Source organism: Nanorana parkeri, unplaced genomic scaffold (assembly GCF_000935625.1).
Source record: "Nanorana parkeri isolate BGI_ZX_2015 unplaced genomic scaffold, ASM93562v1 scaffold23, whole genome shotgun sequence".
NCBI lineage: Eukaryota > Metazoa > Chordata > Amphibia > Anura > Dicroglossidae > Nanorana > Nanorana parkeri.
Genome location: NW_017306291.1, coordinates 3149573 through 3177355, shown reverse-complemented (window position 1 = coordinate 3177355; position 27783 = coordinate 3149573). Strand labels below are relative to the sequence as shown.

Sequence of the window (27783 nt, the reverse complement as noted above, 5' to 3'; positions counted from 1 at the left end):
GCAATTCAGGAGCCAATATGTCCAATCCAGGAGCCAACAAGATTTTCTTTAGAGACCAGCTCCATTGACATAAACTAGAGAAACCTGCAAAAGGTGCCAGCTGTAATTTTTAAGAAGCAATGGCTACCTTTTCCTGGGATTTGTCCAGCCCTGACCTAGCCCTTTCCTCCCCAACCTTCATGTTCCTAGTTTACCCTTGTTTATTCATTTGATTTAAGTTATTTCAATCATGGAGGCTTAGCATCACACATGGACATTACCACAGCTTACTGTTTTCAGGAAGCTACTACATAGAGCACCTTGTTACCTATCCCACCAGCTATGATCTGCCTGCATTACACAGACTAGCACTTGGTCTACAAAAGGGAATGTAATAAAAATAGAAAGGTTTTATGTAATATTTCATTAGCATGTTGAAGAGAACAAGAAAGAAGGAACCAGGGAAAGCAAAATATAAACAGATGAAACTTTTTCACCCATTCACTTTAAAAAAAAAAAGAAAACCCTTCCTAGGCCCCTTTTAACTTACCTGAATCTGCTGTCACTTGACCACAGCATCTCTTCAGTGACCAACCTCTACAGTCCGGGCTCTCCGACAACTGGTCTAGTCACTTCCCACCTCTAACCCCTTTTCTATTGGCCAGGGAGGGAGCCCGCCATGTGATGTGATGGGGTGGGGAGTGAGGAACCGGCAAACTCCAACAATTCCGAGGCGTATCTGAGCTTTGCTCAAAGGGTTTGGCTTTAGGACATGTAGGAAGACAAGGCTAGAAAGTTACACTACTTAAAAAGGAATTACTAATAATTTTTAAATATATCAATTTTAAAAGTCATACATTAAAAATCTGCAATCTTTGACTGCTGTAATGCAAGTAGCTGAGTGTTACCTATCGTTCCCTGACCTCAGCTATTTAATGCGGGACAAAAGCCAATAAAATGCTTTTCGTGGTGTTGCTGGACAGGAAACTCAAAAAACTGTCAGCTTTCAAGGTCAAAACTTTCAGGAAAATGCTATAACAAAGTGTTCAAAGTGAAATAACAGTCTGCTAAGTTTTTAAAAGCAATGCCAACCCTAACTGAATGTAATATAGCTTGCCACAGTCATATGTATATACAAGCTTTTCTCAGCCTTTTTACCCCAGAGGAACCCCAAAAATAATTTTCAAGTCTTTGAGAATCCTTACTAAAACCAATTAATTGGGGGTCAGTGGGAAAAATGCTCCTTACATTGATGTCCAACCTACAGTGATGGTCAGAATGCTCTCAAGGAACCCTTACCAATCTTTGGAGGAAGGCTAGGGTTCCACAGAACTCTGGTTGAAAACAACTGGTATAGACAATACAGCTGTTTATGTTTAACAAAGTACTTGTTTTCACCTTTTCCCATACTTATATCTCAGTGCTACTGAATGCTGCAACCTCTCCACAGCCACTGCCTGTCTACAGGCACACCAGGGATAGCCGCATAGCATTTCTCATTGTGGTTTCCTAATGGTGGCAGCGCTTCACCATGCCAGTGCAATTTGTGTTAGCGTGGCCACCTGTAGTCTCCATCAGAAGCCTATGTTACGGGGTGTGCAAGGAGCAACGCTGAAAGACAGGGACAGAGTATTGTCACCCTATAACAGGAAGTGCCATAATAAGGACCTTCATGACAGGATCACTCTTCCAGTCAAAACTTTGCACATGTCTATAACCAATCTGTTCTAACAGCCCAACTTTTCTGGCCTGCTAGTCAAGTGATGTCAGCAATTCCTCCGATCCCCAGTCATGGTTACTCAGATCAGTGTCTGATGTCTCCCACATCTCTATGCAGTTTGAGTCAAACTGGCAGCTCCAGAATACACTCCTACACAGAATATGCAAGGAATGTGTGGACCAGACAGGGACACTTGCAACTCTGGCATGTTATTTCTATGGTTACCATTTCAAGATTTATTTTTTAATATAACCATAATGAAAGGCCTGCGTTATGTAATGGTAAGCACCAATGGCTTTTGTATATAACACGGGAGGAAAGGACTGCTTCACAGTTCCTGGAGAGGAAATTTGAGGACAAGTATTTTAACCAAAGACAATTTTTTTTTTTCCACAGATAAACCAAATGAGCTCTCGGAAGACCACGCAAAGCTTTCTCTTTCCAGAGCTGATGCAACGGCATCATCAGTTAATCAGCACCAAGAGGTCACCATATGTTTGTCTCAGGCTGATAAGTCACTTCCATTTCCCAACACATCTCAGTCATTAGAAAAATAACCTCCAACCTCGGCTACTAGACTCCAGGCATACTGTGTGACTGGGAATCTTCTTCTTCACACACATCTCTGTGTTTACACAGAGCTCTGCAATCTAAATAATAAAGGGATTCTTTGCTGAACAGCTGTATAAAACACACAGCGGGAGGAAGAGATATATTGTTTCCAGTTTTTTCCCATTGTGTCTGCCTAAAATAAATATTACAGTATGAGTGTTTAAAACTAAAACAGGCTGATTTAAAGGAGAACTATGAGGTGAGTGATTTTCACTCAGCCTCATAATCTGAGCAGACCTATGACAATGAGACTGTCACAGGTCGGCACAGTAGATCGGGAAGTAAGCGAACACATACCGGCGCTCGCTCACTTCTCGATCTATCCCTGCAGAGAGCCTGACTGTCACTCACGGCTCCCTGCAGGGATTCCCCCCTTCCCCTGTCTGATCCTCCAGCGCTGACTGGCGGAACAGACGGGGGAGGGGCGGGCACAGCTGGCTCTGCCTCTGGATAGAGGCTGCGGCGTCTCAGTATACTGAGCTTTGGGTCATGGGAGAACGCTAGTTTGAGTGACCTTTAGGAGAACTATGGGGAAAAGCCCTGACCCCATAGTTCTCCTTTAATAAAACAGAGCTCGGAGCTCAATTAAACATGGAAGACAATATGCAAATAGTCAGAATCTATCAGGGATGTGCAGTCAGGGAGGGCAGGTGAGGCAGAGCCTCCCCTAGAAATATGGAGCAAAAAACTGTCAGCTTCATGTCTTTTTCCATTCAGATCGGCATCTAACAGGTTACACAGCAGGGAAATCCTCCCCGCTGTGTAACCTGTCATGGAGCCTCAGCGGTGAGGAGGAAGTGAGGGACAGGGAGGCTCCTCCCTGTCTCCTCCCTTCCTCTTTTACACTAGCTTGGAAATGGGTTGGAGATGGGGCTTCATCTGACGGGGCGGAGCTTCAGCCAGCGGGGGGTGGGGCTGGGGAATGCCTCATCCCAAGCAAGAAGTACCGCACATCACTCAACATTGAACCCTACAGACAAAGACTGGGATGCCATTAAAGTTAATGCGCATGCAAAGGCAGGCGCCCCAATACTTTTGGTAATATAGTGTATGTACTCGCACAGTGAACCAGCAAAGAAAGGTGAGCAAAGTGAAGCAGCACAGGAGTCAGAACAAGAAGTGGAACTCACAATGGATAAGTCAAGTTCCATGTTAAATTCTGCTGAACAACCTGAAATTAGAAGATCCTCTGGAGCAACAAAGGGAATACCACTCTGCAAGCTGTCATATACTACACATAGCATACTCAAGCCAACATCATGGGAGGACATATAAAAATTACGAAAACGCAAAGCCAATCAATGGAGACAGGCAGCAGAAAAAAAAATTAAATCACTCCAACAAAATAAAATTTGGACACTCTTAGTCTATGCTAGTTTTCTATATGCATACAGGAAGTTCTATCTGTTTATGTTTCCTTCTCTATGCTCTATAATGCTGTATAAGGCTGTATTCTGATATATTCTCCTAAGCAAGAAAAACCTAATTTAGCATTCTTCAAGATCTCAGTGCTTCATCTAAACACATAACCAACAGTTTTAAGATGGAGTTCTACTTCAAGGAAAATGTTTTGTATGGAATCACACTTGACATAAAAGATTAATTCTGATTGGTTGCTGTACTTTGCACTAAGCACTTTGCTCCTTGCACGCTTATCTCAATTAATAAGTCAAACCCCTTGGAAGCCTGATCCCAGATCCCTACTTACCTGCGCTTTGGCATTTCACAACTTTTGTTAACCTTTTCTTGCTTTAAATATTCATACAATTCATTGAGAGTGTAACATTGTGACCAATATAGATGCGTTATTCTCACCATTGACATTCCACATTAACTGAAAGCCTTGTCGTTCACCGAATACATCTGACTGGAAGACAACATGAAGGCTTGTACCATTGGTGGTCCCTGCTGGTGGAAGGGCCTCCTCGCAGTAGGTTCCAATGAGTTTTGCCTGGGCGTTGGGTCCATCATAGAGCTGGGGAAAAGTTAAACTTGTTAAAAGGATTCCTGGGTGAATTATGCATCATGCTCTGTTTAAAGGGAACCTGTCATCATAGAAATATAAAAGCTGCCATTGCTGTCTTGTTTATTAAAGTTGTCATTCTGGCTGTGCAGGGGCATACCTGAGATCTTTCCAAGCCAAAGATTCGGCAATAGATAAATAGCATTTTTTATGGGAAATGGACAAATAATGGTGTTCAAAGATAACCTGTACAGATCACAGGGTGGCATTGCTGACTTGAAAATACTAATTGCCTGGCTGCAATTCTTTCTAAGTCACAATACTAGAAAGAGAGGTAATCAATGGCAGCCCATGCGTAGAAATCAGGACAAGAAGTGATGGTAAATCTCTCCAATGGGAACAATGCTCCTGCCTTCTTATCCTAGTGAACACCCTTCTTTTCTTGTACAGGTTTCACGGAGACAGGAAGTGAGGGAAAATCTTCCCAATGAGGTCACAGACAAAACCCGGGGAGAACAGGCAAACTCCATGCAGGTAGTGTCCAGGATCCTAGCCAGAATACAGACCGAGGACCCCAGTGCTGTAGGGCAGAAGTGCTAACCACTAAGCCAGGGACGTGCGGTCAGGGGAGGCATAGGAGGCAGAGCCTCACCTAGTATTATGGAGGAAAAAGCTGTCGGCTTCAAATCTGAAGCTGACAGCTTTTTCTCCATTCAGAGTGGCATCTAACAGGTTAAAGAGCAGGGAAATCCTCCCCGCTGTGTAACCTGTCATGGATGAAGAGCTGCCTATTAATTACAGGCAGTGCTTCGCCCGGCGGGGCTTTGTCCGGAAGGGGGAGTGGCTTTGTCCAGAAGGGGGCGGGGCAGGGAATTCCTCACCCAGAATATGAGGTACCGCACGTCACTGCACTAAGCCACTGTACTACCCACAACCCTCACCTATATATATATATATGTATATACAGTATATATATATATATATGTCTGTATATCTGTTTACCTGGATTCCTGCTTGATAAGGTAACTTTACATTGTACACTAGTATACTGTAAACTCTAAAGAAGGGGCTGAAGACAGTCAATAGTGCTCCTTGGCCATATACACCATCAACTGCCTGTAGCATTTGGGTGAAATAAATACAGAATGGGTCATGTGATCTATCATCAACTGCCAGTCTGTAGCATATGGGTGAAGTAAGAACAGAATGAGCCATGTGATCTATCATCAACTGCCAGTCTGTAGCATATGGGTGAAGTAAGAACAGAATGAGCCATGTGATCTATCATCAACTGCCAGTCTGTAGCATATGGGTGAAGTAAGAACAGAATGAGCCATGTGATCTATCATCAACTGCCAGTGTGTAGCATATGGGTGAAGTAAGAACAGAATGGGTCATGTGATTTATCATCAACTGCCATTAAGCTGCCAATGCCTCAAACCCGGGTAGAAGAAAATATACACAGAATATATGTGTTGCCCATAGCAAGCATTAGGCATTCTTGCCGACTGGTCATTTTTCCATCATAACCTGACTGGGTAATGACTCCACTTTTGTGCTCATTTTGTATTTTCGTCCTAAAAACATGCGTCACATCTCTAAGTGAAACAAAGTTTCTGAATTCATTCATATAGTTTCATATATTCACTGCCTACGTGTCAAACTGAGAACAGGGCATTTTCTCTGTGTTCACCGTATTTCTTAGCAACACCCAATAAAACAAAAATAGCGTTGTCTCTCTTTCAGTCTCAATGCACAGAACTGACACCATTTCCTGACCGCGTGTGTGCGGTATATACAGACCTCCATCTCCATGGCAACCTCCCGTAAACTGACACTACTCTCTGCAGCAGTGAGTGGAAGTAAGGCTCCCAAATGGGGAACTGGCATGCATCATTTTTAGACAGATATCTGACCAGCGCATTTTGCATATTTTAGTACAGATCACAAGACTTCAACTTCATGACTTGTGATCTGTAGCCACACGGTCTGTTCACAAAGGTGCTTTTACAGCACATACAATATGCATTTAGATTTAATTTGATCTAAGCTGTTTAATCATTAGAGCCAAACTAGTTCTAGTTACCCTTCTACTGCAAGGGTTAAAGTGACACTAAACTCAGGAGTTAAATCTTAAAAAATCTCTGAATTGGTGCTGACACTGTCCTTCCTTCTGGAGGGTGGCTACTTTTGTTCCCCATGGTCCCTGTGTGTGTTGTAAAGTAGTCACCGCTCCAAGCTTACTCCTGTGATGGACTACAATCTCAATACAAATTAGTATGAGATTGTAGTTCATTACAATCCTCACATCATCTCTGATGACACTGTCCTTTCTTCTGGAGGGGGGCTACTTTTGTTCCCAAGGCCAGATTAGGAGCATTATTGGCCTGGTTGGTTGGTCAGACAGGAAGCAGCAGAGGTCCACTTCATCGAGCCATCTTTTATTGCCATTTAGATAAACAAGGTGTTACAAGCAAATGTAACATTTTGGAACCACATGTAGTCAGGCAAAACAATGTGATGTCACATTGTTTTGCCTGATGAAGGGATCACACGTGGTTCCAAAACGTTGCATTTGCTTGTGACTTCATGTTTATCTAAACGTCAATAAAAGACAGACCGATCAAGTGGACCTTGGTGTGCTGGTGACCTCATTATCTCCTTCTGCCTGATTGAGTTCAGCCAAGGAACCAAGCCGGCCAGGTCAATTTTTAGGGGTGGACCTGGAGCCGGTGCTCCTGTAGCCCCTATATTAATCCAGCCCTGTGTCCAGCCCACTCCAAGCTTGCCTCCATGATGGCCTACAAACTCAGCACGAATTAGTAAGCTAAACGCGAGATTGTAGTCCATTACTGGAGCGAGCTTGGAGCGGTGACTACTTTACAACACACATCGGGACCATGGGGAACAGAAGTAGCCACCCTCCAGAAGGAAGGACAGTGTCAGCACCAATTCAGAGATGATTTGAGGATCTACAGCCGACTGATACACAAATAAGAGACATTTTTTAAATCAAAGTTAAGAAACATGAATGGATCTGTAAGATTTAACTCTTGAGTTTAGTGTCACTTTACTGTAAATGCTCATTTTTGTCTATGGTATGGCAGTTTATTTACCTCATCCCTCCGCAGGCTTCTGCATGCTTCCGCCTGTCTGTGTGTGTTATATATTCCCATTTACAGAGAATAATTAAAAAAATATTTAATAATTGTGGTTATCATTTGACTTATTCATGTTTCCCTTTAAGGAAGGGACTTAAAGTGATATTAAACACAAAAGGTTTTTAAGCCATTTCAAATGCTGATGAAATCACTTACTGCTCCTTGATGTTTAAACTAGGGATGCACCGATACCGTTATTTCGGTATCGTGTACCGATTTTTCCTTTCGGTATTCGCCGATACCGAATACCGAGTACCGGAAGTCCCATTCAGGAAGCCAGGCGATGTGTAATGACTCGCCACCTGGCTTCCTCATTAGCCGGGAAGCCGGGCCGTGTGTAATGACTCGCCACCCGGCCTCCCGATTAGCAGGGAAGCCGTGCCCATGCTTCTCGTCACTAGGTGACAAGAAAGCATGGAGTTGGCTTTCTGGCCAATCAGGAAGCCGGGCGCTGTGTAATGACACGGCGCCCGGCTTTCTGATTGTTTGGGAAGCCGCTCTCATGCTTCCTCGTCGCCTCATGACGAGGGAGCATGGAGGCGGCTTCCTGGCAAAACAGGACGCCTTGCAGCATGTAATGACGTGCTGCCCGGCTTCCTGATGCCGGATGCATCGGGCTGGGCATCAGAGTATTTGGGCGAGTACTAGTACTCGCCCAAATACTCGCCATTGGCAACGATACCGATACCAGCATCGGTATCAGTGCATCCCTAGTTTAAACGCTTAGTTTCCTGCAGAATCAGCTGGTCCTCTGAGCACTGGCCCGGATATCCTGTTTTAGGGTGACTCCTTTCCCTTGCAGGGTCCTATGGAGCAACCCTTGTGTGTGCTAGTAAGCTGTTTGTGTCTTTGACAAACACACATGTACAGCAAGGAAAGACACTTCTCTGCTACACACTCTCTGCACCTCCTTCCTCCCTCCTCCAAGTTAGTAGATGGGGAGCTGCTAGAGTCTACTCTGTTCCTTGCGTTCTTGTACTGGACAGAAGTACAGGGAAGCTGAGCTGAAAGAGTTTGAGCTGGTCTTAAACATGAAGACTGTTTGGGTAAACATTTCAAGAAATACTTTGCTGGGTAGGGCATATTTGTTTAACTAGTTACTAGTTTAAGGGAGCTGGGTAGTTAATGTTTACCAAAATTAACCTTGCCTGTACTGTGCTGTCAGATTTCATTACCAGTTGTAAACTAGATTTCAACACTATGATGTTCTATTATAATCGCTGGGCCAATGCCATTCACATGGCACTAGTGCCCCTAGATGGTGCTGATGAGTATAGGAATTTGCAGCCCTGATTCATCAGCGGGCATGTTGGACCTCTGCGGACAGACCTCTGCCTCCATAGAGAGATCAAGTGTCATTCTCCGCAGCAGGGGACAACCTATTCTAATTAGTCTGTGGCTGCTTTCTAAAAAAAACTAACTATAAAGCTGGCAGATTTTTCTCTTTTAGCCCTCCAGGGCTGAACAGGAAAAATGACTTGATTCCCATATCCATGCTACAGAAATCCTGCGTCTGTCAGAATACCTAAACAGTAACTGAAGCCCATTGGATGGACCAGCAGATCGTGCCGGTGTTCTATCGAAAGCTCCAACTCGTCGAAATCTCCAACTACCTCACTTCCGGTGCTCAGAAAGAATGGAGCTCTGTACAGTTGCGGTGCGCATGTGCGCATAGTGTTTTCAGAATGCCACCTACTGAATATTGTTAAAATGCAGCTGTACAGAGCTCCGTCAGCCTTTGTGTTTTGCAGTCTAACGCCGTCTGGTCGGAAGCTCCAACTTGCAAGTACCCGGCAGTGAGGTAGTTGGAACTTTCGATAAAACACCGGCATAGTCACCCAGGAATTGAATATCGTCCAATTCAGGAAATTCAATTTGAATATGGCCAGCATAAGACTCTGCATACTTTTGTTTTGATGCAGATGGAATGTATTTGGCAGATTTAAAGCTGAAAGTCCAGCAGGATGAAAACATTTTTTTGGTTTTACCTACATTTGAAATAAGACTTATATAAGGAAATGCAATAAATAGTTCCATGTGATGATAAAAAGACACGAATCCACATAACTCAATCCTTCACGCAGAGGTATAAAAACTAACTGAACACCAGACCGAAGCAGTTACTGCACAGCATCATCATATTTTTCTGCATTTCACTTTATCTGTACATGCCGTCCCGATTTCACCGATTCTCCAGCACAAATCAGCCTTTTATTTCTCATTACCAACAACTAACGGTCACATTGCTCTGAGCTGGCAGGGCGGGGCAGCTGACAGTTTTTCTTTTAGAACAAAAAAAAAAAAGAGAAGAAATGACTCATTCATGTCAGGGTTCTGAATGAGGAAAGCATTGTGAATTACAAGTTTTTTTCTATGCTAATGTTAACGCATATATTCTCCGTCCCTGCTACAGAACTTTAGCTAAGCATACTTTTGCTGTTAAGTCCTATACAGCATGCTGCATAATAACATACTGAGGGATTTCATGCTTTTATCTGTAATACTGAAATGGTGTCAGGATGTTCTGATCGGGCACAGTTCTGACACTTCGATATACGCAGGTAGATATGGCAATTAAAGATGTTGCAGGTATGTGCAGCAACCACAGTACGCAGCATTAATGATTGTGAAGGATCTAAGGCAGGGGTAGCCAAACTGCGGCTCTCCAGCTGTGGTGGAACTTCAAATCCCAGTTTGGCTACCGCTGATCTAAGGAGTGATTGGGCACAGTCCTAACATGCATGGGTAGTGTTGGAGCTTGTCTGCTCCATACTGCCTCCCGTAAATCTCTATTAGCCCATCGGCATAATGGGCTGCATCACTGGCCAGTAGGAAGGTGTGTAGCAGGAAGGTAACAAGCCAACTCCATCACCACCAGAAGGTTCCAAACTTCGGAAAGGCTCGGCATTTGTAAGTAGATAACGCAATTAAAGATATTTTGGGTATGTGCAGCAACCATGGTATGTAGCTTGTAGGATTGTGAAGGATCCAAGGACTGATTGGGCACAGTTCTGACACTTCCGACTAGTGTCGCAAATTGTCTTCTCCATCCTGCCCCTATAATGTCTTATTGGCCCATCTCTATGGTGGGCTGCATCACATGACATGGGCATTGCAGGAGCCCCAAAAAGCCGGGAGGACTCTAAAGTGCAGAGTCTGCCATTCACCTTCAGTCCCTTCAAACTGAACTATAGGCAGATGTTAAAAAAATACCATTTAATGAAACTATTAAAAAAATCAGCGCATGTATTGTAATGCAGCTAGTATAAATACCTGAATTAGATTTAATTTCAGTCTCTAATAATCCCCTGTATAGCAGCACGTAGGGGGGAGTGGGTGGGGAAAGGGGGGACAGCACTCTGAGCCAATCAGGTGTCCTGTATTTACATATGCTGTGAGAGCAGAGAGATTACTTCAACAGTCTTCTGCTGCTCCATCACTGTTTAATCACATTCTGGATGTGCAGAGGGGTCCTAACTGTGCTAAATAACTACAGCAAACAAAAATCAGATCATCAGGCTGCTTGTGCTGTTTATCAGGGCTGTGTAAATCTCAGCAATGGATGGACAGAAATGCAATTCTTTTTGCCTGTAGGAAAACTCCAATATATGTTTTTTTTATCAGTATATTTAGTTGTTTTCCAGCTTTACTATAAATCTTCAGTCCCTTGGAGTGCTCTAGATGCCACTGCTATCTGACATTTCCAGGTGAGTGAGATAACGGGGCCCCCATTGGGCACTGTGATTCCTCCTACTGCCCCCTGTGTCATTAAAAGACACAGTAGCAATCAGGGGTGTAACTAGAAAACACAGGGCCCCATAGCAAAATTTGATATGGAGCCCTGTGATTTCTAGTTACGTCCCTTGCAGAGCCTACCTGAGATCCCAAACAGCTCACCTGAGGGTGACCCTGCAGAGCCCACTATAGACTCTCTATGGTGGGCTCTGGCATGGTCTCAGGTGGGCTGCACACCCCTGCACACCTCTTACCTGTCAGCCCCGATCCGCTGTCCGCCTCCTCCTCCGGCACAGGATCCCGTCTCCCCTTCCATCGCTGGGCCCTGTCTCCCCTTCCATCGCTGGGCCCATCCTCCTCTGATGTCACCGGCCCCACCTCCTCTTCCGTCGCCGGGCCCCACCTCCTCCGTTGCAGCTGCTGGCTGTCACTGACACAGAAGTGGCTGTGAGAAGGAACACACCGCTGCAAGGATCACTGACATGTTGTCAGTGATCTAACAGTGACACATTCCTTCTCACACCCACAGTTGACAACCAGCAGCCTGACATGCCATAGCGACCCAGGCGGCCCGCACGGCATCAGGGGGATGTCCTGGCCGGGCCCCCCTGTGCCCCGGTCCCCATAGCGGCAGCCTGGGTCGCTATGGCGATTGTTACGCCACTGGTAGCAATGTAGCGGCCGGCAGGAGGAACCATAGCACCTAGTGGAGGACCAGGAATCCAACACACATCTCTGAATTTCAGATCAGGGCAGTGTCTGGAGCTCTGTAAGAGAGTAAAGATTAAACATACTGTCAGGCCCGGATTTCCCTCAGCCCAGGGGGGGCGTATTGTGGAACCTGGCCTTGGGGCGGCAGGGAGAGTAAATCCGGCCCTGCATACTGTGCGCCAAATTGGTATTTATCTTCTTCTTCCAGGCTGCTTCCAGTTTTATTTGGTGGAGCTAGCAGCAAAGTTGCATTAAATGTTTTGTTTTAATGAACTACAAATGAATTATTTGTAATGTTCTCTCCCCCTATTGCATGCCAGGTCCAAGTAATTCCATACATCTGTATTTTAGAGTTTGTGCATTTGCACATTTACTATAACATCCTGTTTGGGTGACCACAATGAGTCAGTTTCCCCTGCTTGGCATCAAACTATGCACCATTTCACCAATCTGGAGGAACCTCAGACACTCAGAGATGATGAAGCAGATGTGGTGGTGATTTACTAACTGCAAATTTGATACTATAAATGAAAGGTTCGAGAGAATGAGTGAATGTTAACTGGTAAGTAATCCAGCAAACACTGCAGCTGCAAAGTCAGAAAGTGTGCTGAGCAACACACATCACAACGTTTTCATTTCATTCTAAAAGAACTGCAAATAAAAGTTGTTTTTTTAAGGTTATTAATGGCAGAGCTCTTCATAATCCTTAATATGACCTGTTAACCAATACTCCTGATGCCCTGTTAACCAATACTCCTGATGCCCTGTTGTGTGCTGTGGTTTCTCCTGTTGACTTCTATGCCACAACTGGACACAGCAGAGAACCAGGAATAAAACACTCCTGAAGTTGTTGGTTACTACTCACTAATCATTGGAGTAGGCAGCAGGAGAGGTCAGTATCTAAGTTTACAGGGAGCCCTTTATATAAAGATTTCATTTGAGCAACATAGTCTTTTTAAGACAGTATTCACGTGTATGAATTGTGGTAACATGCAAGGTACAGTAGAGTGCGTTGCCATTTATTTTGATACATGTCATGAATTGTGGTGCGTTGTGTTAAAAAAAGGAGTCATTCATAATGAATGGGGCTGCCTTAAGGCTAAACTCCAGCCTTATCTTCAGTCTTGCACAGTTGTACCAACTCCTCTCCTGTACTAAAATTACTTCCTCTGATTTCACTGCACACTGTGAGCTTCTCACAATGCGCATTAGAAGCTGCAGTAAGTCACATAGAGCCCGCCTCATTTCCTGCCTGGAGGACGTCCAGGATCAGCTAGCCTTACTGTCCCTGACCTGCCTCTTAATTCATTAGATTGCAGTTCTTTCAATCATGAATGTTCAGCATCACATATGAGTAGGGATGCACCGATACCGTTTTTTTCGGTACGAGTACTGATACTTTGCTTTCAGTACTCGTCGATATCGAATACCGATACCGGTGCTTCCGCTGGCATGGAGCCGACTTCACCGGCAATCCGATTGCCCGAGAAGCTGGCTCCATGTTGTCTGGCCGGCTTGATTGTGTTTGGCCGGGAAACCAGCTTCCCAGCCAATCAGCATCTAGTCGGCTTCCAATCAGGAAGCCAGGTGGTGAGTAATTCAGCCAATCATCATTATTATTATTATACAGGATTTATATAGCGTCAACAGTTTGCGCAGCGCTTTACAATATAAGGAAGACATTACAATTACAATACAATTCAAGGCAAGACAAGATGGTAAGCCGGCTTCCTGACCAATTAGCATGGAGCCGTTTTCCCGGCCAATCAGGAAGCTGGGAGACGGGTCATTAGTCGTCGGCCAGCTTCCTTATCGCATGGGAAGCTGGCTCCATGTTCCACTAACGGTCAGAGGAAATCTTCCTCTGACCGGAAGTTCCGGTATCGGGGAAGGTATCGGAGCATTTGTGCGAGTACGAGTACTCACCCAAATACTCGGTATCGGCACCGATACTGATACTAGCATCCTTATCGGTGCATCCCTACATATGAGTCTTACCTATGGCACTAGTTCAGCGCATGTTAAAGTGTGACTTAAGCATGTGCCCTGGAAAAATGCTAATTTGCTTTTCTACCTCCCCACCCACTTTTACTCACCTACCCTATGTTTCCATTAAAAGGGCAAAGTGATAGAGTCTCTTTAATATTCAAAGTCCATGCCAGCTTTTAATATTAATTAATATGTAATTAATGAATATTTAATATATCATACCCTTGGATATGCAGTGTATCATTTCCACTTTTCCAATAGGTACATATCATACCTTAACATGATCAAAATTGCAGTTCAATTGCTCCAGCTGAAAGGTTGTGAACATGTAGCTGATGGTATTCCCCTGTGTGGTCTGTATGGTCCAGTTGCAGTATTGGTTGGAAGGATATGAATTTGGATAGTTTAAACTCTCCAGAATGCCACTGCTACGGCCGCTGATCAAGACTCCTTGGCATACTGAAATTTAAATGACATAAAAGACAGAATTTATACAAGTTCCCAATCAAAGCTGAACTTCAGACAGCACTTAGATTGGGAGAGGGAGGGCAGCACTAGGAGCCAATTAGGTGTGCTGATCCTTTTCCAAACGAATGGGCTTTAGCAACACAGCCTGTCTCAATGCACAATAAAGCACATTGCTACGCATGCAATATAGTGTGATTGGGCCTTAAAGCTTGACAGTATGTTCATTTGACTCGTGTTCCAGTTCATGCACATGCAGCTCATTTTTAGTCCTGTTGTATAGTCTTTTGTAAAGGAGTTAGCTTCATTTCTCAGTGTGGAGTCTATAGCCCTGACTAACCAGAAGATGCAACTCCAAATATCCTGACAAACTAAAAGTAATCCCTGTTATTATTCCGTTCCAAACCATTGGTAGTCAACTCAGTGGGGAAAAGCAGTCTTCAATTGGGGCCCCGATATCACCAAGTGGTTGCATATAATATTTAGACAGAAGAAGACTGTCCGGGACTGAAGATATATTCAAGAAAATAAGCACCAGGGCGCTAAAATCTTTAGTAAAAGTGTTACATTCGACCCAAGTTGCAGCGTTTTCTTCTTGGCCAGACTAGCCAGACTTAGTCCTTTTTCTTCTACTGTGTAATAGATTGAAAATACAGTTACAGAACAAGGTTAATATTCGACTTGTCATTACATATACTCACCCTGTTTATAGGTAGCCAGGAATCCACTATATGACATAACGTTGTCTGTCCTAAGCTTTACGTACATGTCACTAGTGGTGGAGCGTATTGGAGCTGGCAGTTGTGGACCGCAGAGCTTCTGTAGTAAAACCGAATTGGTGCTATTGCCATTGTAGATCTTAAAACAGAATAGACAGACTTATCAGTATTCTGTAACATAATCCAACATTCAGTAATGAGGGTCAGACTTTTAACATAAAAGTAGATAACGCAGGTGGATTTCAAGAAGCTACAATTAAACCACAATTAAAGTGCACATTTGTTATTTAATAGGGAACATCTAGAAATGTTAACTGTGCCTAAGCGTTTCTCTAAAAAAGATAGACCCGTTCGTCTTAAATCCCTCCTGAACAATAGCAGTGAATTTCCTGTGTCTAGGCACTCTTGCGCCTTGAATACGATAGCTGTATATTCACAGTGTGAGATAATCTATGGCACGGCTGCCTCTGGCTGTTAATCTCACGTGTTTTTCAATTATATTTAGCTATGTTATTATTGTACTCTTCACTGTTTTCCTTGCTGGAGAGGAAGCTATACCTGAGGACCTGCAGTGCAAGGAACTCACTGCTTCTGCTTCATCTATTCTGTAAATCTTTGCCTTCTCCACTTCTCCTGCTTTTTCCTGCTCATTACCCTACCACTCATCAGATCACCAGTCATCAGGAAGGGAACTCTGAAGCAAAGCCCTGTCTCTATACATGGTCACCTCCACACAGAGACACAGCGCAGAAAAAGGCATGGTAGGTCCGTAATAAGCAAAAAGATTAGCTGTAGGGAGCTTACAGGCATTACAAGTGATTAGCCCTTTACCCTCTCTCTGCTTCTAGATTTCAGGTCCTCTTCAAATGTTTTGCAAAATTGATATTTCAATTACAAGTTGATAAGGCTAATTTTGTTGTAAATCTTTAGGACCCCAGAGGGGAAGTGTTCCTATCAGAATATCTGCTATTATTGTAAAGGAGTTTCATTCTTGTACCTGAAGGACCAGTAGTGTGACCACGTCCCTCTTACAGGTGGGTGGAGCTAAGAAATCAGGGGAACAATTTTTAACCCTAGAGTCCTGAAGAGATACGTGAAGCAGATATGTGATTGAGCCTTTTAGCTCTCTCTCAAAACCAACATTGCCAAAGATAGAAGTTTAATAATTGAGCAATACTTACAGCTAGGTAATCACTGATACAATTTTTGTGTAACTCCAGATGAAAGGCTTCAAATTGAACTTCAATCTGACTTCCTCTAGAGGCACTCAGGAGCCAGTAACACTCCGAATTCTCGTAGTATGGCATGGGGTAATTAGGAGATGAGAATCCACCAGACAATGCAGTTAGGGTAGCACCGCAACCTGCAAGACAACACAGCAAACTAATACCAAACCTCTGTACACTGATCACTAAGGTTATTCCAGCCAATAGTGCTTCTTTGTAGTTTTGGATACGGTGGGGATGAATTGGATTCTGTGCTAGGCTTTTATTGCTGTCTGTGTCATTGTTGGGGTGATTCACCTTCTCTAATTGTCATGGTGACCCTACCCACCAACAAAGAGGGTGTAGAGAAATCTACAATCTATAATTGTCTCAGGAACAAAAAATGAGGCGATATCTTCTAATGGGGATGATTGTATCTGGGACAACTATCACAAGTGGGATTTTACTATTGCTGTCAAGAGATTTCCCTTTATGTTCCTCCAAGTGAAAATAAAGGGAAATATCTCCAGTGGTGACATTGACAATGAGCTGCAGGCAAAAATGCAATGCAGCTATAAAACATAATTTAAAATGAACACGAAATTAGGTTTAATTAATTGGAGCAGCCATTCTAGATATTACAAAGAAGGTAATAAACCATTCAAAAATATTACCAATATCTGGAAAAAAAGATGATCCAAAATTGATGGGGGTACAGTAATGTGGACTATCAGCACTGGTTATATGATCACTAGGATTCTGGGGATGTGCAGTCATAGGACTGTAAAGTTAGAGTCAACCCCAAACTAAGGGATTTCAACTGACAGATCCTGAGACCAGATACTCAGGACAATAATTATCTTATGTCATTGGGGTGGTAATGTCTAGACAGAGAAAACTATGTCAACCCAATCTAAGCAAAGATCAATGATGAAGAGGAACTGCAAATTCAAGGTGTCTCCTGGTGGGTGCCTAAATACCTGAACAGTGACTGTGTCTGATAGGCGACAGTCACCGTTTGGATGATACTTTTCCACCTGGTTCAGTCGATCTTTAAAGCTTTTGACTAGCTGAGTGGTTCCTACAAGGCCACCCACGGCCCAAAAATCTCTTGTTAATAGGTTGACTTCCAATCATAATTTTACCTGTTGTCGCTGTGTCCCAGCGAGCAGAGAATCCTGTATTTGTGAAAGAGGAGTCACTTCTAAACTTCACCCAAAGTTTATTACTATGAGATATAATCAGTGGAGGGCTTTCCCTGCAAAACCGACCCAGTAGTGGAGATACTTCATAGCCACCATCCCTGTGAATTAAAAACACGGCAACAGTTTATCATGAGGAACTAGTTTAGAAGCTACTTGACAATGCAGAATATGAATCAGTTTGGGCCTTGTCTATGACCACATGAAAAAAAAAATTGATGCCACTACCGATAATAACTGGTCAGACCACTGTTTTGCTAATTATTTTTAGCTGCAGCACCCTCTCAAGGCACCCCAGTCTAAAATGTAATAGATTTTAAGGGGGACTCAATGGAAAAACATAAAAAAGTGTGGTTCCCCCCTTCACATCAGAGCCCCCCTTCACATCAGGAGTCACTCCCTTTATACCTGAAGCCCCCTTCATATCAGAGTCCTCAGTGACCCTTCATATCAGAGTCCTCAGTGACCCTTCATATCAGAGTCCTCAGTGACCCTTCATATCAGAGTCCTCAGTGACCCTTAGACTTTGGTTGTCCTTTAATCTGCATTGGGAAATGGGCTGTATTGAAAGATTATGCTGTTCTAAGCAAGTGACCATGATGACTGCCATCTGTAAAGAGTTTTTCACTTTTATTGCCTAACATTTACAAACACATCTATCATTGTGACTTGAACTATTGAGAGTCTTGTGACTCCTCTGGCCAACCATTTTAGTTCTGGTTCTAGGTTCACCTCGATCAGCCAAGCCAAGGTAATAATAGAAGTTAAAAAAATGTTTATTTAAACTGCAATTTTGCTTTGGTGATGCCATAGAATACCATTAAAATATACAGTATAAGTAAAGGCCATTACTTACCTGATCTCCACATAGTCTCTGGCGCACCCTGAAAAAGATTCTAGCCTGAAATTGGTGAAGTTAAGCATGATCTGCTTGTTAAATTCGACAGTGATTGTATACACACACTGCCTGTTGATGGGATAGTTATTGGGATAGCTCGGCGAGGTGAATACACCAGTTGCTTCTGTATAGGCCACATCACAGGCTGGAAGATAAAATCATCCAATAATCAATAAAAACAAACAAAAGATACTTATTACAATACAATATACATGTACACTGTAGGCAACATTTAGTCCATAAAGGTGCATGCATAGTTAAAACTATGTATTAGATTAGGCTATGGAAGAGTGAAAACCCTTATTAGTTTATTTTCTGCTGTGCCCTATTGGAGAGATTTCTTTTTATTTCCTATCCCAAAGACACAACAGGAAGTAAGTAGAAATCTCTACAAAGTGAGGGGAATTCCCCTCTTAGACAGGTGTACTGCATATTGCTATTGGTCTAGTATCACAGTAGCTCCAGAACCCTGAGAGTCTCATGTACAGATTCACATATATATTGTCGTCCATTGCTCTTGTGGAGATATTTCCCTCGCTTTGACCATCATTGCTATACTTTGGAAATCAAACTTTTTGTCTTTGGTTAATGGGACTTTGTCCCTGAAGCAGTGAATTTGTTCACGAAATACGTTGGACTCCTTCTGGCCTCCCTTATTAATACAGAAACATGAAAAATAGAATGTTGTGATATTCCTATGTGAGGGGTGCGGTGATGGTGGAATGTGGAATTTAATTTATACATTTATTTTAACAATTTTAATATAATGAATTGTTTTTTTTTTATTTTGACAATAATTGTGCCTTAAACGTCCAAAAAATATCAGGAAAATTTGGGCTTTATAAATACTTTTATAAAAACTCAATTGAGACCCAAGCAACAGAGGCCAGAGGCAGTCATGGAGTGTACAATTGCTTACAGCTTGTCCACAAAATCTGCTTAGCAGAGGAAGGGCATATAGGTATCTGCTCAGAGGAAGGACATATAGGTATCTGCTCAGAGGAAGGACATATAGGTTTCTGCTCAGAGGAAGGACATATATAGGTATCTGCTCAGAGGAAGGACATATAGGTATCTGCTCACTGGAAGGACATATAGGTATCTGCTCAGAGGAAGGACATATAGTATCTGCTCAGAGTAAGGACATATAGTATCTGCTCAGAAGAAGGACATATATGTATCTTCTCAGTTGAAGGACATATAGGTATCTGCTCAGAAGAAGGACATATAGGTATCTGCCCAGAGGAAGGACATATAGGTATCTACTCAGAGGAAGGACATATAGGTATCTGCTCAGAGGAAAGACATATAGGTATCTGCTCAGAGGAAGGACATATAGGTATCTGCTCAGAGGAAGGACATATAGGTATCTGCTCAGAGGAAGGACATATAGGTTTCTGCTCAGAGGAAGGAGATATAGGTATCTGCTCAGAGGAAGGATATATAGGTATCTGCTCAGATGAAGGACATATAGGTATCTGCTCAGAGGAAGGACATATAGGTTTCTGCCCAGAGGAAGGACATATAGGTATCTGCTCAGAGAAAGGACATATAGTATCTGCTCAGTGGAAGGACATATAAGTATCTGCTCAGAGGAAGTACATATAGGTATCTGCTCAGAGGAAGGACATATAGGTATTTGCTCAGAGAAAGGACACATAGTATCTGCTCAGAAGAAGGACATATATGTATCTGCTCAGAGGAAGGACATATAGGTATCTGTTCAAAGGAAGGACATATAGAATCTGCTCAGAGGAAGGACATATAGAATCTGCTCGGAGGAAGGACATATAGAATCTGCTCAGAGGAAGGACATATAGGTATCTGCTCAGAGGAAGGACATATAGGTATCTGCTCAGAAGAAGAACATATGGAATCTGCTCCGGGGAAGGATATGTAGAATCTGCTCAGAAGAAGGACATATAGATATCTGCTCAAAGGAATTATATAGATGGAGGGCATTTCGTATTTCACTTATTTTTATGGCAATTACAAAAGCCTGTGTGCACAACCATGTAGTACACCTAACAGCAATACCAAGGTGTGTGACATCAGTGCATACATATATTACTGCTTTTCTGCTGACTGTGAGATCACATTATGTTACAGGCAGGGCCATCCCTATAATAAGCTAACTTGAGGCGGCATCTCTTTGGGTCACATGGGGGGCGGCAGTGTGCCTGCCGCCCCCTTTCTGGCTAGAGTGTCCCAAGTTGCTCTGGCTGGCATCCCACTCAGCTTCTGGCAACCAGTGAGGACGCTCTGTCCGGAGTCCTGCCCAGCTCCGAGCAACCAGTGATGTCACTTTGTGGGATGTCAGCCAGAGCATGGAGACCCCGCCCTGTTAGCATGTACCCTCTCCCCCCTGAAAAGTCTAGGGACACCCCTGGATACAGGATGTTGGAAGTGTGATTTTCTTATAACAAGATATAAGAGACTTGTGCTTCGCATATACTGTATAGCAGATTCTTGTGTACACCTAGAACAGCTGAATATTATATGAAGTCCAAGCCGATTCCCATTCAACATTCAGTGAGATAAAGCACAAACACATTTATACCAATTGTGTACCCAACTCCAGCTATTTCTCATAAATAACCTCATTCTGCATACTGTCATTAACACGCATATAACTTGTGCTCATAAACATTCTCCATTTTGTCCGCGTTGGGCTTTGGCATGATGTCACTAGCAGAACCCTTGTGGTTCTGCTGCATATTATAAGCCCCATTAAACATTGTGTGCCAGACACAAGTCTAGTCCTATATAGCATGGCTGAACTTCATTAACTGCACAACACTGAACAATTTCATTTAGTAACGCCTGGAAGGTCAGAAGACATATAATGTCATTTTTATGTGAGCTAGACTCAAAAAATTCCTGGTGACCTTTAAGTCTGACTGGGATCGTCCACGCTTCCTCGCTGCCAGGCTTTGCTTAGAGTGGGTGTAAAGATTGTGCATTCCAACCATTTTATCGGCACAAGTGACATTTTTCACTTTCTGTGATAATTTAAAATCAACAAATTGTATTCACTGTCTTTGCTTCAGTGTGATGTTCTATTTTTTTATTCTGTGTCATGAAAAAAACAACGTCCAGCTGGAAATTAACGGAGGATTTCTGCTTATAACCAAGCAGCGGAAAAATGCAAAGGATAAGACTATTTCATGTATATGTTAATGACTAATTGAAACTATAGCAAGATATATGATGAATTAAACAACAGAAATCAATTTGTTACTGTCATCTGCAGCTACCCAGTACAACCTACATTGCTTGCCTCTCCTCTTGTCCTCTTGGCAGCATTAGACATTCTAAAGCAGCCTTTCTCAAGCTTTTAACAGAGAACTGTGGGGTAAGTGTCCTCCCTGTGTGCACTGGCCCTTAAAGGAGATTTGTACAAGTTTTACATAACCAAAATACATCCTACCGACATTGGACAACCATACTGAGTTAGAAGTTGAGTAGTTAAACCTCCATGTTACATTATCTGCAATTAAAGCAAAAAAGGTCCATTGTCTATGCCAGGTCTGCAAACCATTTTGCTGGGTAACCTTTAAATCATTGTAAACAAATGCTTCAATTGGCATTTTATAATGAGCATGTTATATGTAAATACAGTTTGGCACCAATGACAAGTATCGAAATGTAAATCTTAGACTCAGCTTTCATGATCTACCAGGGCTGTGATGCCAATGGAATTATTATGTACAAGCTAAATATCACATATAGTTATTTCATCATATTTAATAAACAAGTATGCTAAAATGTTATAGTATTTAGAGGCATGAGTCATTTCTTTTTATCTGTGATGTTTTTAATGCCCGGATTTTGTACACTCATGTGGCTTTATGGGTTTCTTCTGGTTTCTATTGTTTCTTTCTCCAAACTAAAAATATATTGGTAATGATACCGTAAAGCCCAACTAAAGCTTTGTTAAAAAAATGTTTTTAAAAAAGTAGCCCATATCTTGGTAACAAAAAAAAAAAGAAATATAAGCAGCTTAGGCTGCAATACTCACCCTCTCTAGTGCTATTGTCCATAGTCTTTTAGATGTAATGAAGCCCAGCATTATAAAACCTTGAAGACTGAGGAGATACTATGAGTACAAGGTGTCTAAGACCTGTCCCATGAGGGTCTATCACCACAACACCTACACTCACAGTGTAATGATGCAGAGAATGGTGCTTGTATTACGGCAGTACCTCTCTCTATATCATCGAGGACTGCTCACCCTTGGGAGAAGATCTGAAGACACGACCAGCCTGAAAACCTTCAAAATAGCTAAGAATACTAATGGTGAGGGCATCTGGGGGAGGGGAAGGGGCATGACGGGGGAGCCTTCAGACCCCAGGTTGGGCTTCATATGAATATGGTGGGGACATTACATGACTATAAAATGTATTTCACAACTCTATTCAAATACTATTATTATTATTACTATTATTATTATTCTCAACAGGGCCATCCCTAAATGAGGCATCCTGAGGCTCATTGGGTTACCTAAGAACTCTTAGCAACCTGTGGCGGTCTGTCTGACATTCCGCTCAGTTCACTGATGTCACTGGTTGCCATGTGCTGAGCCGGACACTCTGGATGGCTTTCCACCCAGCTCCTGGCAACCAGTGACATCAGTGAGCTGGGCGGGACGCCAGACAGAGCCGGACCCAGAGGTAGCAGCAGTCAACCCCAGTAACATTCAGCATCAAACATTCCCCCTTCTAGCTACGTTCATCATTAGCACACACACCCCCTCCCTGGCCTCAGGCGGCAAATACTGTAGGGGCATCCCTGATTATTATTATTATTAAAAATATTAATCATCAATAAAAACCTGACTGCGGTTTTATTAATTCCCTACTTAAAAGAAAAGTTTTGGTTATAGGTTAGGTACACTTTAACATTTCATTTTGCCTTTATTGTAGTATGCGTTTGGTTTTTAATCAGTGCTGAATAGAAGTTGTTTTAGCCTTCAGTGGTCCAGCCTTGGCTGGCAGGGAACCCAGTAAATGTGGGAACCAGACTGCAACTGTTCCACCTCCTCATTCCTAATTCCATCTCCTCTGTTAACTCCTTGTGCCGGAATCCAGCCTGACCATCACACATCTGACTCACTTCAGATTTATGTCCTCCGATGAACGATTCACTACTACAAATCATGTCACGGAAAAAGATACAAAGACTAGTCAGACGTATTACATTTTGGGTAAAATAAATTTACGTTTCCGAACTGATCAATGTTAGCAGCTGCTGTTTTCTTAGTTCAAACAGGAAAATTAAAACTTTAGGTTAGCTATAAGCAACACATTCCTCTTTCCTTTTTTAAAATAATGCAGCCAAACTGTATGTAAAGAGGTTATGTACTGTGGAAGGCATGTCAAAGGACGAGTCACCAGTTTTAACTCTTATCTTCCTGCAGATAATCGTTTTTCCATTACTAACTTACCATGCCTTGTTGTGCACTGTGTCTGTGTGTGGAGATGGGCATCTTGGTAGATTAATACAGATTTGCTTCTTCATGTGAGACCTGTACCCCCCAATCCCCATAGACTGTGATCTAATGACTATTGGGGTAATGATCAAAGAACAGTAGGAGAAGTGGAGGAAGCAAAGATCAACAGAACGAATAAAGCCAAAAGCAGGGAGATCTTTTCACTGCAGGTACAGTTTTCTATCCAGCACGAAAAACAGTGAGCAGCACATTAGTGACATCACCAATCTCACACCATATCTGTTGAGACTAGCAGTCAGATGCAGCAGTGCCTTAGTTCAGCGCTAGGCAAACTCCCACCCTCCAGCTGTGGTGCAACTACTTGAGACACAGATGCATGTAGTTTCACCACAGTTGGAGGACTGGAGTCATGCCTTAGATAGGTACTGCTTTGGTAAAATTCACATATTAACATGGTAAAGCTCTACATTTGAGTTCAGGGCTACTTTATAGGAAAATGCATCTGGATTGTTTTTTTTTTAATGTTATATTTTTTAAATGAATACATTTCCAACCAGTGCTTTACATTTGCTTTTGTACTATTTACATAAAATATTTACAAATTCCACAGGATTCCTAAAGCATTGAAGAAATCAAGGGCTGTTTTCTTCTAACCTCTTCATATGAAGTGTTATATAAACACAGAAAAAGGGAGGGACAAGGAAGTCCCTGCTCTGACTCACTTGGTTGTGTGTCAACTGCAGCTTGAACTATTGAGCTCTGTAAACAACAAACGTTTGTTCAGTGAAGCAACAAAGTATACAGATGCGTCCCCTGCACTCCTTTCAGCGTTTACAACCGGTAGAAGATGTGTGCTCATTGTGATGAACATGGATGGCGCGTTGTATGTTCAAGCTTGAGAAAGTGGAAGATCACCAGCACTCCTCTTTAAATCGTCGTGTACATTTATTGATATATAGCATCACATATAACAGATTGCCAACGTTTCGGGGCCATGCAGGGTCCCTTCATCAGGGCAACATTGTGTCACTATGTCACCCTGATGAAGGCACCCTGCGTGGCCCCGAAAAATTGATATATTTGATATATGTGACGCTGTATATGAATAAATGTACACAACGATTTAAAACAATAAGATTTGAGTGCTGGTGATCGACTTCCACTTTCTCATGTTCAGTGAAGCAGGTAAGAATAGTTTGGCAAATATCTGAAATGGAGCTCTTTAGATCTCCACATATGAAGCAGAGATCTGTTGGGCAAATTGGAACATTATCACATGTCACATACTGTATTTTAATGACCAATTTCCATTTAAATATGTGACACTATAGAATAATGCTCCATGCGGTCGAGAACAAATAACAATGCTTTGAGTCTGGACTCTGGATATTTTTCTATCTTGCAGCACTGAGGTTCCCTAGATCAAATCCCGGTCAGGACACTATCTGCAAGTAGTTTGCATGTTCTCCCTGTGTCGTGTGGGTTTCCTCTGAGTGCTCCGATTTTCTCCCACACTCCAAAGACATGCTGGTAGGTTGATTGGCTCCTGTCTAAATCAGCCCCATATCTATGCATGTGAGATAACGATCTTAGATTGTAAGCTCCTTGAGGGTAGAGACTGATGTGAATGTGCAATTATGTAAAGTGCTGCAAAATTTGTCAGCGCTACAAACAGTAAATACCAATAATAATAATAAAGGACCATAGCCACATGATGCTGACTTCCTACTATGCAACTGCTAAATGCCTGTCTGTTATGGTGGTCCAGTGGCTTCAGTTGTAATTTTGCTCCGCCGCACCTCCCAAGACCTCCTGCTCTCTAGCTCCCTCATCACCTCCTTCCATGCTCACCTCCAGGACTTCTCCAGAGCCTCTCCCGTCCTCTGGAACTCCCTACCCCAACCTGTCCAAACATCTCCAACTCTATCTGCCTTTGGGCAATCCCTGAAAACTCACCTCTTCAGGGAAGCCTATCCCACCTCCTCCTCAAAACCATACATCTACTCCTTCAGCCAATCATCCCTCACAGTTATTACCTTGCCCCTACTTGTAGATTGTAAGCTTTCATGAGCAGGGTCCTCCAATTCTTTTGTATGTCATTATATTGTAATTGTACTGTCTCCCCATATGTTGTACAGTGCTGTGCAAACTGTCGGCGCTATAGAATTCCTGTATTATAATTATAATAATTAGGGATGCACTGATACCGATACCAGTATCGGTCCTGATGCCGAGTATGTGGGCGAGTGCTCATACTCGCCCAAATGCTCCGATGCCTAGCCCGATACTCCCGGTATCAGGAAGCCGGGCAGCGTGTAATGACTCGTGACGAGGGAGCATGGAGCCGGCTTTCGGCCAATCAGGAAGCCGGGCAGCGTGTAATGACTCGTGACGAGGGAGCATGGAGCCGGCTTTCGGCCAATCAGGAAGCCGGGCAGCGTGTAATGACTCGTGACGAGGGAGCATGGAGTCATTACACAGCGGCCGGCTTCCTGATTGGCCAGAAAGCCGTCTCCATGTTTTCTCGTCACCTGGTGACAAGAAGCATGGAGATGGCTTCCCTGCTAATAGGGGAGACGGGAGGCAAGTCTTTACATGCCGCCTGGCTTCCCGGCTAATCAGGAAGCCAGGTGGCGAGTCATTACACGCTGCTTGGCTTCCTTAATGTGACTTCCGGTACTCGGTATTCGGGTATTGGCGAGTACCGAAAAAAAATATCGATACTCGTACTTGATACCGAAATACCGGTATCGGTGCATCCCTAATAATAATAATAATTCACTGACCTGGAACAAATCTACATATTAGGAGTTCTCAGCTTGCCCTGAATTCACTTCCTGCATTCTCCATAAATATTGAAGCCAATGGACTATTATGAATGCACTGGTTCAGGCAACCAGCATTTTCAGAATTAAGTCACCAATACAAAATACATACAGGTGAAACTCGAATAATTAGAATATTGTGCAAAGTTCATTTATTTCACTAATGCAACTTAAAAGGTGAAACTAATATATGAGATAGACTCATTACATGCAAAGCAAGATAATTCAAGCCGTGATTTGTCATAATTGTGATGATTATGGCTTACAGCTCATGAAAACCCCAAGAACCCCAAATCCACAACCTCAAAAAAGTAGATTATTACATGCAATCAATAAAACAAGGATTGTACATAGAACAATATCGGATCTCTGAAAAGTACAAGCATGCATTTGTACTCAGTACTTGGTTTGGGCCCCTTTTGCAGCACTTACTGCAATTACTTTTGCACGATATTCTAATTATTCGAGTTTCACCTGTATATAGCTGCATATGAGATTTCTGTAATAAACTTTTGTTATTGCTTTTAAAGTGATAGCAATCCACAGCAACTGAATAATTAAAAACAAAACATGCAGAAAACATACAGGCGTTGTACATAACAGCCAATCAGATTGCAGCTATTAGTTTTTACTCTTCTGTGCTCTAATTGGTCACTGTGAAGAATAATTCTATTTTTCCTTTTCAACTGTTTATATATTATTTATACCCACATTTTTTTACTAGTATTATATAAATTGCAATGGAAAATGAACGCTTGTACATTTTTTTTGCATTCACCACGATGACTCATTTAACGGAAATCTAAATTACAGCGTACACAGATTCCGCTATGTTTCTTTGATATATTTTTTTTCCACAGCGGGAATCGTTCCCAGAGTCCTAGTTAAATGAAGAACAGTCAGTGTTTTATTTTAGGCTGGGCAGGTTTGCAAAAAAGTAACAGAATCCATATTTCTGCATAGCTACATGACCGCAGGCATGGAGAACCCAGGTCCCTAGAAGCCAGCGGCTGGCACACACTCGCAGCAAAGGCTTTTGGGTCCGCAGTGGATAAGAACGCAACTGAGCACAAAGACCCTTTACAAGGATTGTGCTGCTGATGCCAGAATCAAAGAGCCCCATCGGTTGAACAGCTTGGGCCTGATG

The 27783-nt window shown here is 42.8% G+C and overlaps 1 protein-coding gene across 1 annotated transcript in view; it reads right to left on the bottom strand.

Moving 5' to 3' along the window:
• CUBN (cubilin) overlaps positions 1-27783 on the bottom strand; it is a 152952-nt gene that overhangs the window by 84635 nt on the left and 40534 nt on the right. Inside the window, exons 23-28 of the mRNA XM_018564195.1 lie at positions 18318-18504; positions 17405-17562; positions 16236-16417; positions 15037-15193; positions 14145-14329; positions 4127-4286 (exon numbers count right to left, since the gene is read on the bottom strand). Coding sequence (XP_018419697.1) covers positions 4127-4286; positions 14145-14329; positions 15037-15193; positions 16236-16417; positions 17405-17562; positions 18318-18504 — 1029 coding nt within the window. The remainder of the gene's footprint in view (positions 1-4126; positions 4287-14144; positions 14330-15036; positions 15194-16235; positions 16418-17404; positions 17563-18317; positions 18505-27783) is intronic.